The sequence below is a fragment of the Cyprinodon tularosa genome, unplaced genomic scaffold (genome assembly GCF_016077235.1).
Source record: "Cyprinodon tularosa strain WSP-4 unplaced genomic scaffold, ASM1607723v1 ctg992, whole genome shotgun sequence".
NCBI classification, from domain to species: Eukaryota; Metazoa; Chordata; class Actinopteri; order Cyprinodontiformes; family Cyprinodontidae; genus Cyprinodon; species Cyprinodon tularosa.
Genome location: NW_024039776.1, coordinates 198,891 through 210,514, shown reverse-complemented (window position 1 = coordinate 210,514; position 11,624 = coordinate 198,891). Strand labels below are relative to the sequence as shown.

The 11,624-nt window shown below is 48.8% G+C and overlaps 1 protein-coding gene across 1 annotated transcript; it reads left to right on the top strand.

The window, feature by feature from the left end:
* Positions 1-954: 954 nt before the first annotated feature.
* Positions 955-11,339, top strand: sil1 (SIL1 nucleotide exchange factor). Its single transcript, XM_038276068.1, has 11 exons — positions 955-1,151; positions 2,567-2,711; positions 6,926-7,031; positions 7,106-7,175; positions 7,255-7,344; positions 9,892-9,987; positions 10,063-10,184; positions 10,259-10,355; positions 10,424-10,588; positions 10,665-10,829; positions 10,921-11,339. The coding sequence occupies exons 1-11, from the start codon at positions 1,041-1,043 to the stop codon at positions 11,116-11,118; spliced, it is 1,365 nt and encodes a 454-aa protein (XP_038131996.1). The 5' UTR covers positions 955-1,040; the 3' UTR covers positions 11,119-11,339.
* Positions 11,340-11,624: the final 285 nt, after the last annotated feature.

Sequence of the window (11,624 nt, the reverse complement as noted above, 5' to 3'; positions counted from 1 at the left end):
GTGTATATTGTTTAGATATACTATTATCTTGCTACCACTTTATATCATATTTGCTTTTATCTGTTCATGTTCCCGGTGGTTGGCACCTTTATTCCACTCTGGATTCTCATGAGTGAAGCCTTTGTTCACTTTACAATAAAAAAAAAAAAGACAAAAATTAAAAAGAAACGCTTTGGTCAATTATGTCCCAGTCTTGGTTCTGTTCTGTTTTCTTTTGAGTATTCAGTTTAACTTTGCTCCATGTTTTCTAGTTTTATTGGTTTAATTGTTATTTTGTTGTGTTTTCTGGTTATATTTCAGTTCTCAGGTTTTTATCTGTTGCCCTCTGCTGCCCTCTTGTGTTGGTCTCATTTTTCCCTAGCTCCTTAGACTGCTCTGTTCACACCTGCTCCCAATCTGCTTGTTAGTCGTCTTTTTGTTCAGTTAGCCATCAATGCTCTCCTTGTGCAGATCCTCAGTGCTGGTTCTTCGTCTAACTTCCTCCAACTCCGTCTCGCTGAGTCTTCTTCGTCGTGATAGTTTTCTCCCTGAAGTCTCTATGGTTTCTGGTTTGTTTTCCTTTATTCATTTTTTTGGATTGCTGCCTCAGTTGCCTGTTGATCTTTCATTAAATCTACAAGAAAACAATGATGACCTCTACAAAATTTTCTTCATATCTTAAAATGATAGCGGCACAAACGAACATTTTTGCTGCACAAAGGTTTGAGACAAATTTCGTCTGATTTGAAAAAGGTGGGGGGGGGGGGCAGACTTCTCTCTGGTAGACGGCCTTCATCAGAGGATTGTCTTCATCAGAGGATGGTCTTCATCAGAGGAAAGTCTTGATCATCATTTGTTAATCTTCATCTGGGGGGAAATGTTTCTTCCTCCGCTGTAGTTTCGCCTCCTGCCAGCAGATGGCGCCATGAAGGGCTCACTATCTACGTGGACCAATGAGAGGAGAGCTGATGATGACGTGGATCAGCTGGAGGAAGCTGCTCCGCTCCCTGTGGGTTCAGGTCCACTCGTGTTCGAGGCAGTGAGTTCTGTGATCCATCCAGATGTTCCAGATGTGGTGCTGCAGCCGCCATGGAGCGGCTGTTCTGCCGGGTTGGAGGAGCTGCTGCCTCCTGCTGCTGGTTCTGCTGCGATGCTGGGCTCTGGACCACAGGGTGAGCAGAACCGGACCTGATCAGAACCCCAGCAGCGCCACTGGATCAAAGAGCTATTGATATAGATAGGTTCGCTCGCTGCTTTAGACAATCTCTCATTGTACCAGTTCTATTCCATGTTTATCTATTTAGCTAGTATCTAGCTTATATAATGGTTTTGCAATTGTTTTATCTCAGATGCCTTCTTGTCACTATGTCACTGTTCAATATGAATTCCTCATAAAAAGTATTACATCGGTTTTTATTGCAGGCTTACAACCCAGAGAAAGGTTTCAGAAAACACAGACCTGGTTTTAGTTTAGTAGTTTAGAATAATCTAGTCCAGGTTTGATGTATCTAGATGTTCTAGTTTTTTAATTAATGTAGATTAAAGATGCTGAAGGCAGGGAAAAGGGAAGTGGTATCACCCTTTATTCATAACTAGTGTTGCGCCGATGCCATTTTTTGGCCCCCGATACCGATACCTGGCTGTGCAGTATCGGCAGATACCGATACCATAATAATGTAAAATAATTGCCATCATGGCTTTGTCAAGCTGCTGCCTACCTTTGTGAAGCAGGAAAAAATCTAATACGAAGTGAATCCAGTAGAACTTTTTATTGCCTACCAGGAGTGGGTGACAATAGTTGAATAAACTTATGGCTCTCAAAATGGTATCGGCGCCCTATTTGTTGGTACTCACCGATACCGATACCACCATTTTAGGGCAGTATCGGTGCAACACTATTCATAACCAAATCGCAAACCAACTTCAGCTTTGCAAACTTAAGCTTTAGTGTTTATTTTAGTTCTTCTGTCAGTCAGGAGCAAACTGACCGACATGAAAGAGGCGTTGGACCAATGGGAAGGAAAGAGATGCTGTTACCATGGAAACATGACAGGATCAGATTCTGGTAGAACAATGAAAATAAAACCAAACTTTTGGAGGCGACAAAGAAAGTCAACAGTCTTTAAACTGTTAAATCAAAACAGGGAACTTTAATATTGTGGCATTTTAATAAAAACTAGGATATCAACCTGTAAACAGCCGTGGGGATTTTTCCTCCCTCCTCCTCCATCTTCAGAGTCAGCTGACCAATAGAAAGGTCTGAACTTTAGGCAAAATGGGCTAGGTTCTGCCGGACCGACGTTTCTGATGGACCGACGGTTCTGTTGGACCGACGGTTCTGCCGGACCCATGTTTCAGTGATGCAGCAGACAGAAACCCAGAAATTCTAAGATTTTTTATGTTAGTTGATCTAAACAGCTGAACCCAGATCTGCTCTGAGCGCTGATGGAGTCTCTCCTCCACCATCAGAGAGGAGCTCAGATCAGACTTCCTGTTTTAGGTTACCAGGGCAACTACAGTCAAAGATTGCATGATGATAGTTGATTCAGAAATTTTGGCCAATTATATTTGTTTTCTGAATCTACAGCCTGGAGGAGCCCTAACTGTGGTGGAGAGCACCATGGGGGGAGGAGGAGGGACTGGTGATGAAGACCCGGAGGGCACAGTGGATGATGAAGATGATAATCTGGAGGTGCTCCAGCCTAACGAACACTGGCAAACACTCAAACCAGGTAAACGAACCAGATTCCTACAGCTGTTGGGTGAGGATGATGACTTGGAGGGTGATAAAGCAGAGGGTGAGGATGATGAAGCATAGGATGATGAAGCAGAGGGTGAGGATTATGAAGCAGAGGGTGAGGATGATGATGAAGATGATGAAACAGAGGGTGAGGATGATGAAGCAGAGGGTAAGGAAGCGGAGGGTGAGGATGATGAAGCAGAGGGTGAGGAAGATTAAGATGATGAAGCAGAGGGTGAGGATGATGAAGCAGAGGGTGAGGAAGATGGAGCATAGGATGATTAAGCAGAGGGTGAGGATGATGAAGCTGAGGATGATGAAGAAGAGGGTGAGGATGATGAAGCAGAGGATGATGAAGCAGAGGGTGAGGATGAGGAAGCATAGGATGATGAAGCAGATGGTGAGGATGATGAAGCAGAGGGTGAGGATGAGGAAGCAGAGGGTTAGGATGATGAAGCATAGGATAATGAAGCAGATGGTGATGAAGATGAAGCATAGGATGATGAAGCAGAGGGTGAGGATGAGGAAGCAGAGGGTGAGGATGATGAAGCATAGGATAATGAAGCAGATGGTGAGGATGATGAAGCAGAGGGTGAGGATGATGAAGCAGAGGGTGAGGATGATGAAGCAGAGGGTGAGGAGGCAGAGGGTGTCGATGATGAAACAGAGGGTGAGGATGATGAAGCAGAGGGTGAGGAGGCAGAGGGTGTCGGTGATGAAGCAGAGGGTGAGGATGATGAAGCAGAGGATGATGAAGCAGAGGGTGAGGATGAGGAAGCAGAGGATGATGAAGCAGAGGGTGAGGATGAGGAAGCAAAGGATGATGAAGCAGAGTGTGAGGATGATGAAGCATAGGATGATGAAGCAGAGTGTGAGGATGATGAAGCAGAGGATGATGAAGCAGAGGGTGAGGATGAGGAAGCAGAGGGTGAGGATGATGAAGCATAGGGTGAGGATGAGGAAGCAGAGGGTGAGGATGATGAAGCATAGGATAATGAAGCAGATGGTGAGGATGATGAAGCAGAGGGTGAGGATGATGAAGCAGAGGGTGAGGATGATGAAGCAGAGGGTGAGGAGGCAGAGGGTGTCGATGATGAAACAGAGGGTGAGGATGATGAAGCAGAGGGTGAAGAGGCAGAGGGTGTCGGTGATGAAGCAGAGGGTGAGGATGATGAAGCAGAGGATGATGAAGCAGAGGGTGAGGATGAGGAAGCAGAGGGTGAGGATGATGAAGCAGAGGGTGAGGAAGCGGAGGGTGAGGATGAGGAAGCAGAGGATGATGAAGCAGAGGGTGAAGATGATGAAGCAGAGGGTGAGGAAGCAGGGGGTGAGGATGATGAAGTAGAGGATGATGAAGCAGAGTGTGAGGATGATGAAGCATAGGATGATGAAGCAGAGTGTGAGGATGATGAAGCATAGGATGATGAAGCAGAGGATGATGAAGAATAGGATGATGAAGCAGAGGGTGAGGAAGCAGAGGATGATGAAGCAGAGGGTGAGGATGAGGAAGCAGGATGATGAAGCAGAGTGTGAGGATGATGAAGCAGAGGATGATGAAGCAGAGGGTGAGGATGAGGAAGCAGAGGGTGAGGATGATGAAGCATAGGATAATGAAGCAGATGGTGAGGATGATGAAGCAGATGGTGAGGATGATGAAGCAGATGGTGAGGATGATGAAGCAGAGGGTGAGGATGAGGAAGCAGAGGGTGAGGATGATGAAGCATAGGATAATGAAGCAGATGGTGATGAAGATGAAGCATAGGATGATGAAGCAGATGGTGAGGATGATGAAGCAGAGGGTGAGGATGAGGAAGCAGAGGGTGACGATGATGAAGCAGAGGGTGAGGAGGCAGAGGGTGTCGATGATGAAGCAGAGGGCGAGGATGATGAAGCATAGGATGATGAAGCAGAGGGTGAGGAGGAAGCAGAGGGTGAGGATGATGAAGCAGAGGGTGAGGAGGCAGTGGGTGTCGATGATGAAACAGAGGGTGAGGATGATGAAGCAGAGGGTGAGGAGGCAGAGGGTGTCGGTGATGAAGCAGAGGGTGAGGATGATGAAGCAGAGGATGATGAAGCAGAGGGTGAGGATGAGGAAGCAGAGGGTGAGGATGATGAAGCAGAGGGTGAGGAATCGGAGGGTGAGGATGAGGAAGCAGAGGGTGAGGATGATGAAGCAGAGGGTGAGGAAGCAGGGGGTGAGGATGATGAAGCAGAGGATGATGAAGCAGAGTGTGAGGATGATGAAGCATAGGATGATGAAGCAGAGTGTGAGGATGATGAAGCATAGGATGATGAAGCAGAGTGTGAGGATGATGAAGCATAGGATGATGAAGCAGAGGGTGAGGATGATGAAGCATAGGATGATGAAGCAGAGGGTGAGGATGATGAAGCAGAGGGTGAGGATGATGAAGCAGAGAGTGAGGAAGCGGAGGGTGAGGATGAGAGGCAGAGGGTGAGGATGATGAAGCAGAGGATGAGGAAGCAGAGGGTGAGGATGATGAAGCAGAGGGTGAGGAAGCAGGGGGTGAGGATGATGAAGTAGAGGATGATGAAGCAGAGTGTGAGGATGATGAAGCATAGGATGATGAAGCAGAGTGTGAGGATGATGAACCAGAGGGTGAGGATGATGAAGCAGAGGGTGAGGAAGCGGAGGGTGAGGATGAGGAAGCAGAGGGTGAGGATGATGAAGCAGAGGATGATGAAGCAAAGGGTGAGGATGATGAAGCAGAGGGTGAGGAAGCAGGGGGTGAGGATGATGAAGTAGAGGATGATGAAGCAGAGTGTGAGGATGATGAAGCATAGGATGAGGAAGCAGGGGGTGAGGATGATGAAGTAGAGGATGATGAAGCAGAGTGTGAGGATGAGGAAGCATAGGATGATGAAGCATAGGATGATGAAGCAGAGTGTGAGGTTGATGAAGCATAGGATGATGAAGCAGAGGGTGAGGATGATGAAGCATAGGATGATGAAGCAGAGGGTGAGGATGATGAAGCATAGGATGATGAAGCAGAGGGGGATGAAGCAGAGGGTGAGGATGATGAAGCAGAGGGGGATGAAGCAGAGGGTGAGGATGATGAAGCAGAGGGTGAGGATGATGAAGCAGAGGGTGAGGAAGCAGGGGGTGAGGATGATGAAGCAGAGGGTGAGGATGATGAAGTAGAGGATGATGAAGCAGAGGGTGAGGATGATGAAGCAGAGGGTGAGGATGATGAAGCAGAGGGTGAGGAAGCAGGGGGGGAGGATGATGAAGCAGAGGGTGAGGATGATGAAGTAGAGGATGATGAAGCAGAGGGTGAGGATGATGAAGCAGAGGGTGAGGAAGCAGGGGGTGAGGATGATGAAGCAGAGGGTGAGGATGATGAAGTAGAGGATGATGAAGCAGAGGGTGAGGATGATGAAGCAGAGGGTGAGGATGATGAAGCATAGGGTGAGGATGATGAAGTAGAGGATGATGAAGCAGAGGGTGAGGATGATGAAGCAGAGGGTGAGGAAGCAGGGGGTGAGGATGATGAAGCAGAGGGTGAGGATGATGAAGTAGAGGATGATGAAGCAGAGGGTGAGGATGATGAAGCAGAGGGTGAGGATGATGAAGCATAGGGAAGCAGAGGGTGAGGATGATGAAGCATAGGGAAGCAGAGGGTGAGGATGATGAAGCATAGGATGATGAAGCAGAGGGTGAGGATGATGAAGCAGAGGGTGATGAAGCAGAGTGTGAGGATGATGAAGCATAGGATAATGAAGCAGAGTGTGAGGATGATGAAGCAGAGGGTGAGGATGATGAAGTAGAAGATGATGAAGCAGAGGGTGAGGATGATGAAGCAGAGGGTGAGGATGATGAAGCATAGGGAAGCAGAGGGTGAGGATGATGAAGCATAGGGAAGCAGAGGGTGAGGATGATGAAGCATAGGATGATGAAGCAGAGGGTGAGGATGATGAAGCAGAGGGTGATGAAGCAGAGGGTGAGGATGATGAAGCAGAGGGTGAGGAAGCAGGGGGTGAGGATGATGAAGCAGAGGGTGAGGATGATGAAGCAGAGTGTGAGGATGATGAAGCAGAGGGTGAGGAAGCAAAGGGTGGGGAAGGAGGGGATGAGGAATTGGAAGTGGAGATGACGATTGTTGGTCAGGTGACCATGATCAGTCAGGTGTAGATGGTCCGATTGAAGGTTCTCCACTAACTCCTCTGTCTCCTGTCTGTGCAAACCAGGCCAGGCGGTACCAGCAGGCTCCCATGTGAGGCTGAACCTGCAGACTGGTCAGAGGGAGGTCCGACTGGGAGAGGAGCAGCTGAAGTACTGGACTCAGGAGCACAGGTGGGCCCACTAACAGCTGATTGGTGAGCAGGGGTCAAAGGGCAGCCATAGAAACCTGAACCGTCTGTTGGCAGGGAGCCGTCCATTGATCCAGACGAGCTAAAACGAGCGATGAAGAAGATGAAGGAGGAGATGAAGAGTCAGGTAGGCAGAGAACTGGTGGTCCTGGTGGCTGCTGCTGCTGCTGTGCTTCTTGTCAACCTAGTCTGATCTCCCTCTGCAGGACTCAGCAGTGGCATCCCAGTTCCGACCGCTGGAGGAGTTGAAGAAGGAGATGGCTGAGCTGGACCTGCTGGTGGAGACGGATGTTCAGGTGCGCAATCTTTGGTCCACCAAGGGAGAAACACTCTTCTTAGGGTCTCTCCTTCCAGCTGCTGAAGATGTTGGTGCTGGAGGCAGGAAGGTAAAAAAACCACCAGAGGTTCTAGAGGAGTTCCTGGAACAGAAGGTCTTTCAGTTGTTTGCTCTGATTCAGCTCCCATGTCAGAGGATGAAGAGAGCACATCCAGTTAGTCACAGTCAGAGAAACAGGACTACACTGGAAAACAGGCCAAGCTCCAACATCTAGAAACAAAGGTGTTGATGGCAGCAGCACAGCTGATATTTCTCTCCAGGATGGAGTCACAGCCAAACAGGAACAGACCAGATGAAGCTACTATGAGAAAAAGCAGAGAGAGCAGAACGTTAGAGATTGAACTAATAGATTCTGCAGAGTGGGAGAATAGAGATAGAATGAAGCAGAATGATGAAAAAGGGGTCCCTATGTCCTCCAGCAGTCTAAGCCTATAGCAGCATAACTATAGAGATAGCTCAGGATAACCTGAGCCACTCTAACTATAAGCTTTATCAAAAAGGAAAGTTTTAAGCCTAGCCTTAAAAGTAGACAGGGTGTCTGCCTCACGGACTAAAACTGGTAGTTGGTTCCACAGGAGAGGAGCCTGATAACTAAAAGATCTGCCTCCCATTCTACTCCTTCACCTGGTCCTGTCCCAGCTCAGTCTGTTAGTCCAACAGCAGATCTTAAACAGATTTGGATCAATCCGATGCAACAATAAGAGGTAACTTTGCAGGGGGTTTAATTTTATAACTCACTGTTACGTCCGCTGGCTGGGTATAAGGGACCAACATAAATCTATACAGGGAAAGGAGAAGTCAAAAGGCATTTAAATGGGTTTATTCTGCCATTTCTTTTAAATAAATAATGTTAAAGGCTTCAGGGAGAGCTCAGCCCAAAATAACAAACAAAACAACCCTAAAAGAAAAAGAAATGTGGACTTACCAAACTCGATCTAAAATCAAAATATACCAACCCACCAAATATAACCTACCTAACCAACACATAAAGAGGTGAAACTGGGGTTTAACAAAGAGGCAGCTCTCCCCTACAAAAACCATCTAAACAGGTTTACCTGGCAGCAAATGAACAGACCATTAGATGCTACAACAACCACAGAGGTGTACAGGAGACAAAAGGCCCCGAGGCTCTGAAGTACTGCTTCACAGGCCTTAGATAGTGAACAGGTGATCTTGATTGGGCTGAGACTCAGGAAGCAGCGTGCACTCTTAAGGGCGGAGCCTAAAACCGAACATGGGGTTACTTGGGTGCAAAAACAAAAAGATCCATCTTTGGAATGTAACACTCAGAGTAGCCTGATACGTTCCCCTTTAGCAACGGCGATTAGCTTGCAGCCGCGGCTAACGCCTCCGGCAAATGGGCGCCGCTGTTCGGCAGTTAGATTTAGGACAGCCACTACGTTCAGCTCCTGAATCGTAAGAAAAAGGGTAGTCTGACTCGGTCCAGCGAGCACAGAACTCTCCAGAGGGATTTGGTTGCTACTTTAGCGTAGCCTTCCCCTGGAAAGCGCTCAGGGTCAGCTGCAGCTGCTGGCTATAGGGGGTGAACAGGAAGTTGTCCTTTTTAAAACCTCCACTAGAGGGGTGTGTCTCCAGAGGGGAGTAGTTCTGGTTACTTCGGCGACACTTGATCCCAACATTCCCCCCTTTAGTTTTAAAGATTGTGTAGCTGGACACAGTCTTTAAAGCTAGAATCATTGTCATCCATCAAGTGTCTTTACTAATGTTCCAGTCTGTCCTTCAGTGGCGCCTTGATGGCTCAGTTAAAGCCGAGGGATCTGCTCGGCCCGTCTAATATCTGATTAATCAACTGACTGACTGCTCGTCTTATTTAACCAAAGTTAAACCAAAAACATTCCCAATTGGTCACCTTGGTCATTTCCTCATATAAGACACAAAGATGAGAAAAAAAAGGGAAAGCATGCAAGAAATAATAAAAAAAACAAAAAGACGTTTCCTAGCTTATTGGACTTGTGGCGTCCAAACGGCGGCGCTATGAGGATGACAATGGTGAAGGTGTAGATTCTAATTGCAGTCCTTTGAGCTTTGGTCGGCCTTATATTCTATGAGAACAACACTAATGGTCATAATGCAGGTTTATGTCCAATCAGTCGTTCAGGGAAAACGGACATCATTCAATTCTAATGGAGTGAAACTGAATTAAACCAGCTGAGTATCTGCGATTAAAGTTTTATTAATGCTGAAATTAGATTCTTTCAAAGCCGTCCAACATTCCCAGCAGATGCCTCAATGTTTCTGCTGAATGAGTTTCCTGGAGAACTCTGAATGTTTTCAGGTCTGGTTCATAAATGATCTGGTTGATCTAACTTGTTCTCACGTTGCTCATGATGGGTGGAGGAGAGAGCTTATGGTTAGACTCCTCCTCCTGTCAGCTCCTGTAGACTGAAGCCTGTCCTCAGTCAGAACCAGAGCAGCTGAAGATCGGAGGATCAGTCAGGTGTTTCCTGTTGGGGGTGCATCCCACATGTAGCCTGTGTTCCTGCAGATAATGAAGCGCCTGCTGGAGCAGTTCAACAGCAGCAGCAGCAGCACAGAGCAGAGGCTGAGCATCCTGCTGGAGCTGGAGTACCTGGTGCATCAGGTAGATCATCACGTCCTGGTGGAGCTCAGACTGAGGTGCTCCAGGTGTTCTAACCGTCCTGTCGGTGTGTGTCAGGTGGATAACGCTCAGACTCTGTGCTCCATGGGGGGCCTGAGCCTCATCCTGGACGGTCTGAACAGCTCCGACATCCGCCTGCAGGAGAACTCCGCCTTGGTGCTGGGATCCGCCGCCGCCAGGTACACGCCGATCCTTAGGATCACAGACAGCCCTAGACCGGATGACCTCATCCCTGGATGTCTGTGTCCTGCAGTAACCCGGTGGTGCAGGTCCACGCCGTGGAGGGCGGAGCCCTGCAGACGCTCCTCACATCGCTGGCCACCGCTCAGCAGCTTAGCGTCAGGAAGAAGGTACCTACGGCTGCAGAACCCGGCCTTCAGAGGGAATCCTGGCTGACTCCTCCCCCTTCCGCTTTCAGGTGCTGTTCGCACTGGCCAGCCTGCTGCGTCACTTCCCCTACGCACAGCGCCACTTCCTGTCCCACGGCGGCCTGACGATCCTGTCGGAGCTCTTCAGGGCGGATGTAGGAGGGATCCTGAGAACGCGTATCGTCACCATGTTGTACGACATGATCACGGAGAAGGTAGAACCCGGGGCAGACTTGGTTCCGTCCTTCTGGCTGATTCTGGGATTCTGACACGGACCATGTTCTCCTTCAGGTGCTGATCTTCCAGGCCGGACCGGACCCGGTCCAGGACCCGTCCCATGAAGAACGGCAGCGTCAGTACGCCCAGGTGTCCCTGCAGGAGGAGCTGATGGAGAAGGGCTGGTGCCGCCTGGTTCCCCAGCTGCTCCAGTCCTCTGAGCACGACTACCGGGAGAAGGTCCGTCTGCCGGTACCGGTTCTCCTCACAGCTTCTCATGGGTATGCTTCCAGTAGAACGGTGCAGTCACTCGCTGCCATCTTGTTTGCAGGCTCTCCGGGCTTTGTTGGCTATGGCGCCCGTGTGTTTGGACCAGTACCGCTCGGACTCGTCTCTGCTCGGTTCTCTGCACTCCCTCCAACTGCAGTACTTGGAACTGGTCCGGTCCGAGACCATTCTGGGAGACGATAGCAGCTACTTTACAGAGATGGTGGAGCTTATCGACACCCTGCAGGTCAAAGTCAGGTGACCGGGATGTTCTACTGGATCGGGCCAAATAGCCGGACCCCCTGTGGGGGTCTGGGATGACTGGTCCCACTAGGTCGACTGGTTCCACTGGGTCTGAGATGAAGATGATTTCTTTTGTTGAAGATCCATGATGGATTTCTTTGTGGTCAGACTGGACCAGAACCGGCTGTTCGTCCATCTCCCTGCATCAGGCGTCCCCCGGAAGGTTCAGTCTGACGCTGCAGGCTGGCTGACAGACTTTACGTAGAACAATAAATAAATGGTTTGAAAGTGAATGTTTGGTCTATTTTTAACCAATCAGAAACCAGACCTGGAACTCTGATGCTGAGTTCCAATCCAGCGACTGCATCCTGCATAGGCCAGATTTGAAGACTGATGATGTCATAGCGAGGCGCAGAGGTCTGGTCCGATTCCAAGACTCCTCGTTCGACAAATGCGTCCTTCTTTTTACCCTATTTCTTTTTTAAAGGGGAGCGATGGCCTGGTGGTTAGAGCAGTACTCTGTGC

Bases quoted from the DNA above. Each gene is read 5' to 3' on its own strand.
- sil1 (XM_038276068.1), top strand. From the start codon at position 1,041: ATGTTCCAGATGTGGTGCTGCAGCCGCCATGGAGCGGCTGTTCTGCCG. The intron at 10,185-10,258 runs GTACACGCCGAT...TGTGTCCTGCAG, and splicing joins CTGGGATCCGCCGCCGCCAG to TAACCCGGTGGTGCAGGTCC. The intron at 10,356-10,423 runs GTACCTACGGCT...TTCCGCTTTCAG, and splicing joins AGCTTAGCGTCAGGAAGAAG to GTGCTGTTCGCACTGGCCAG.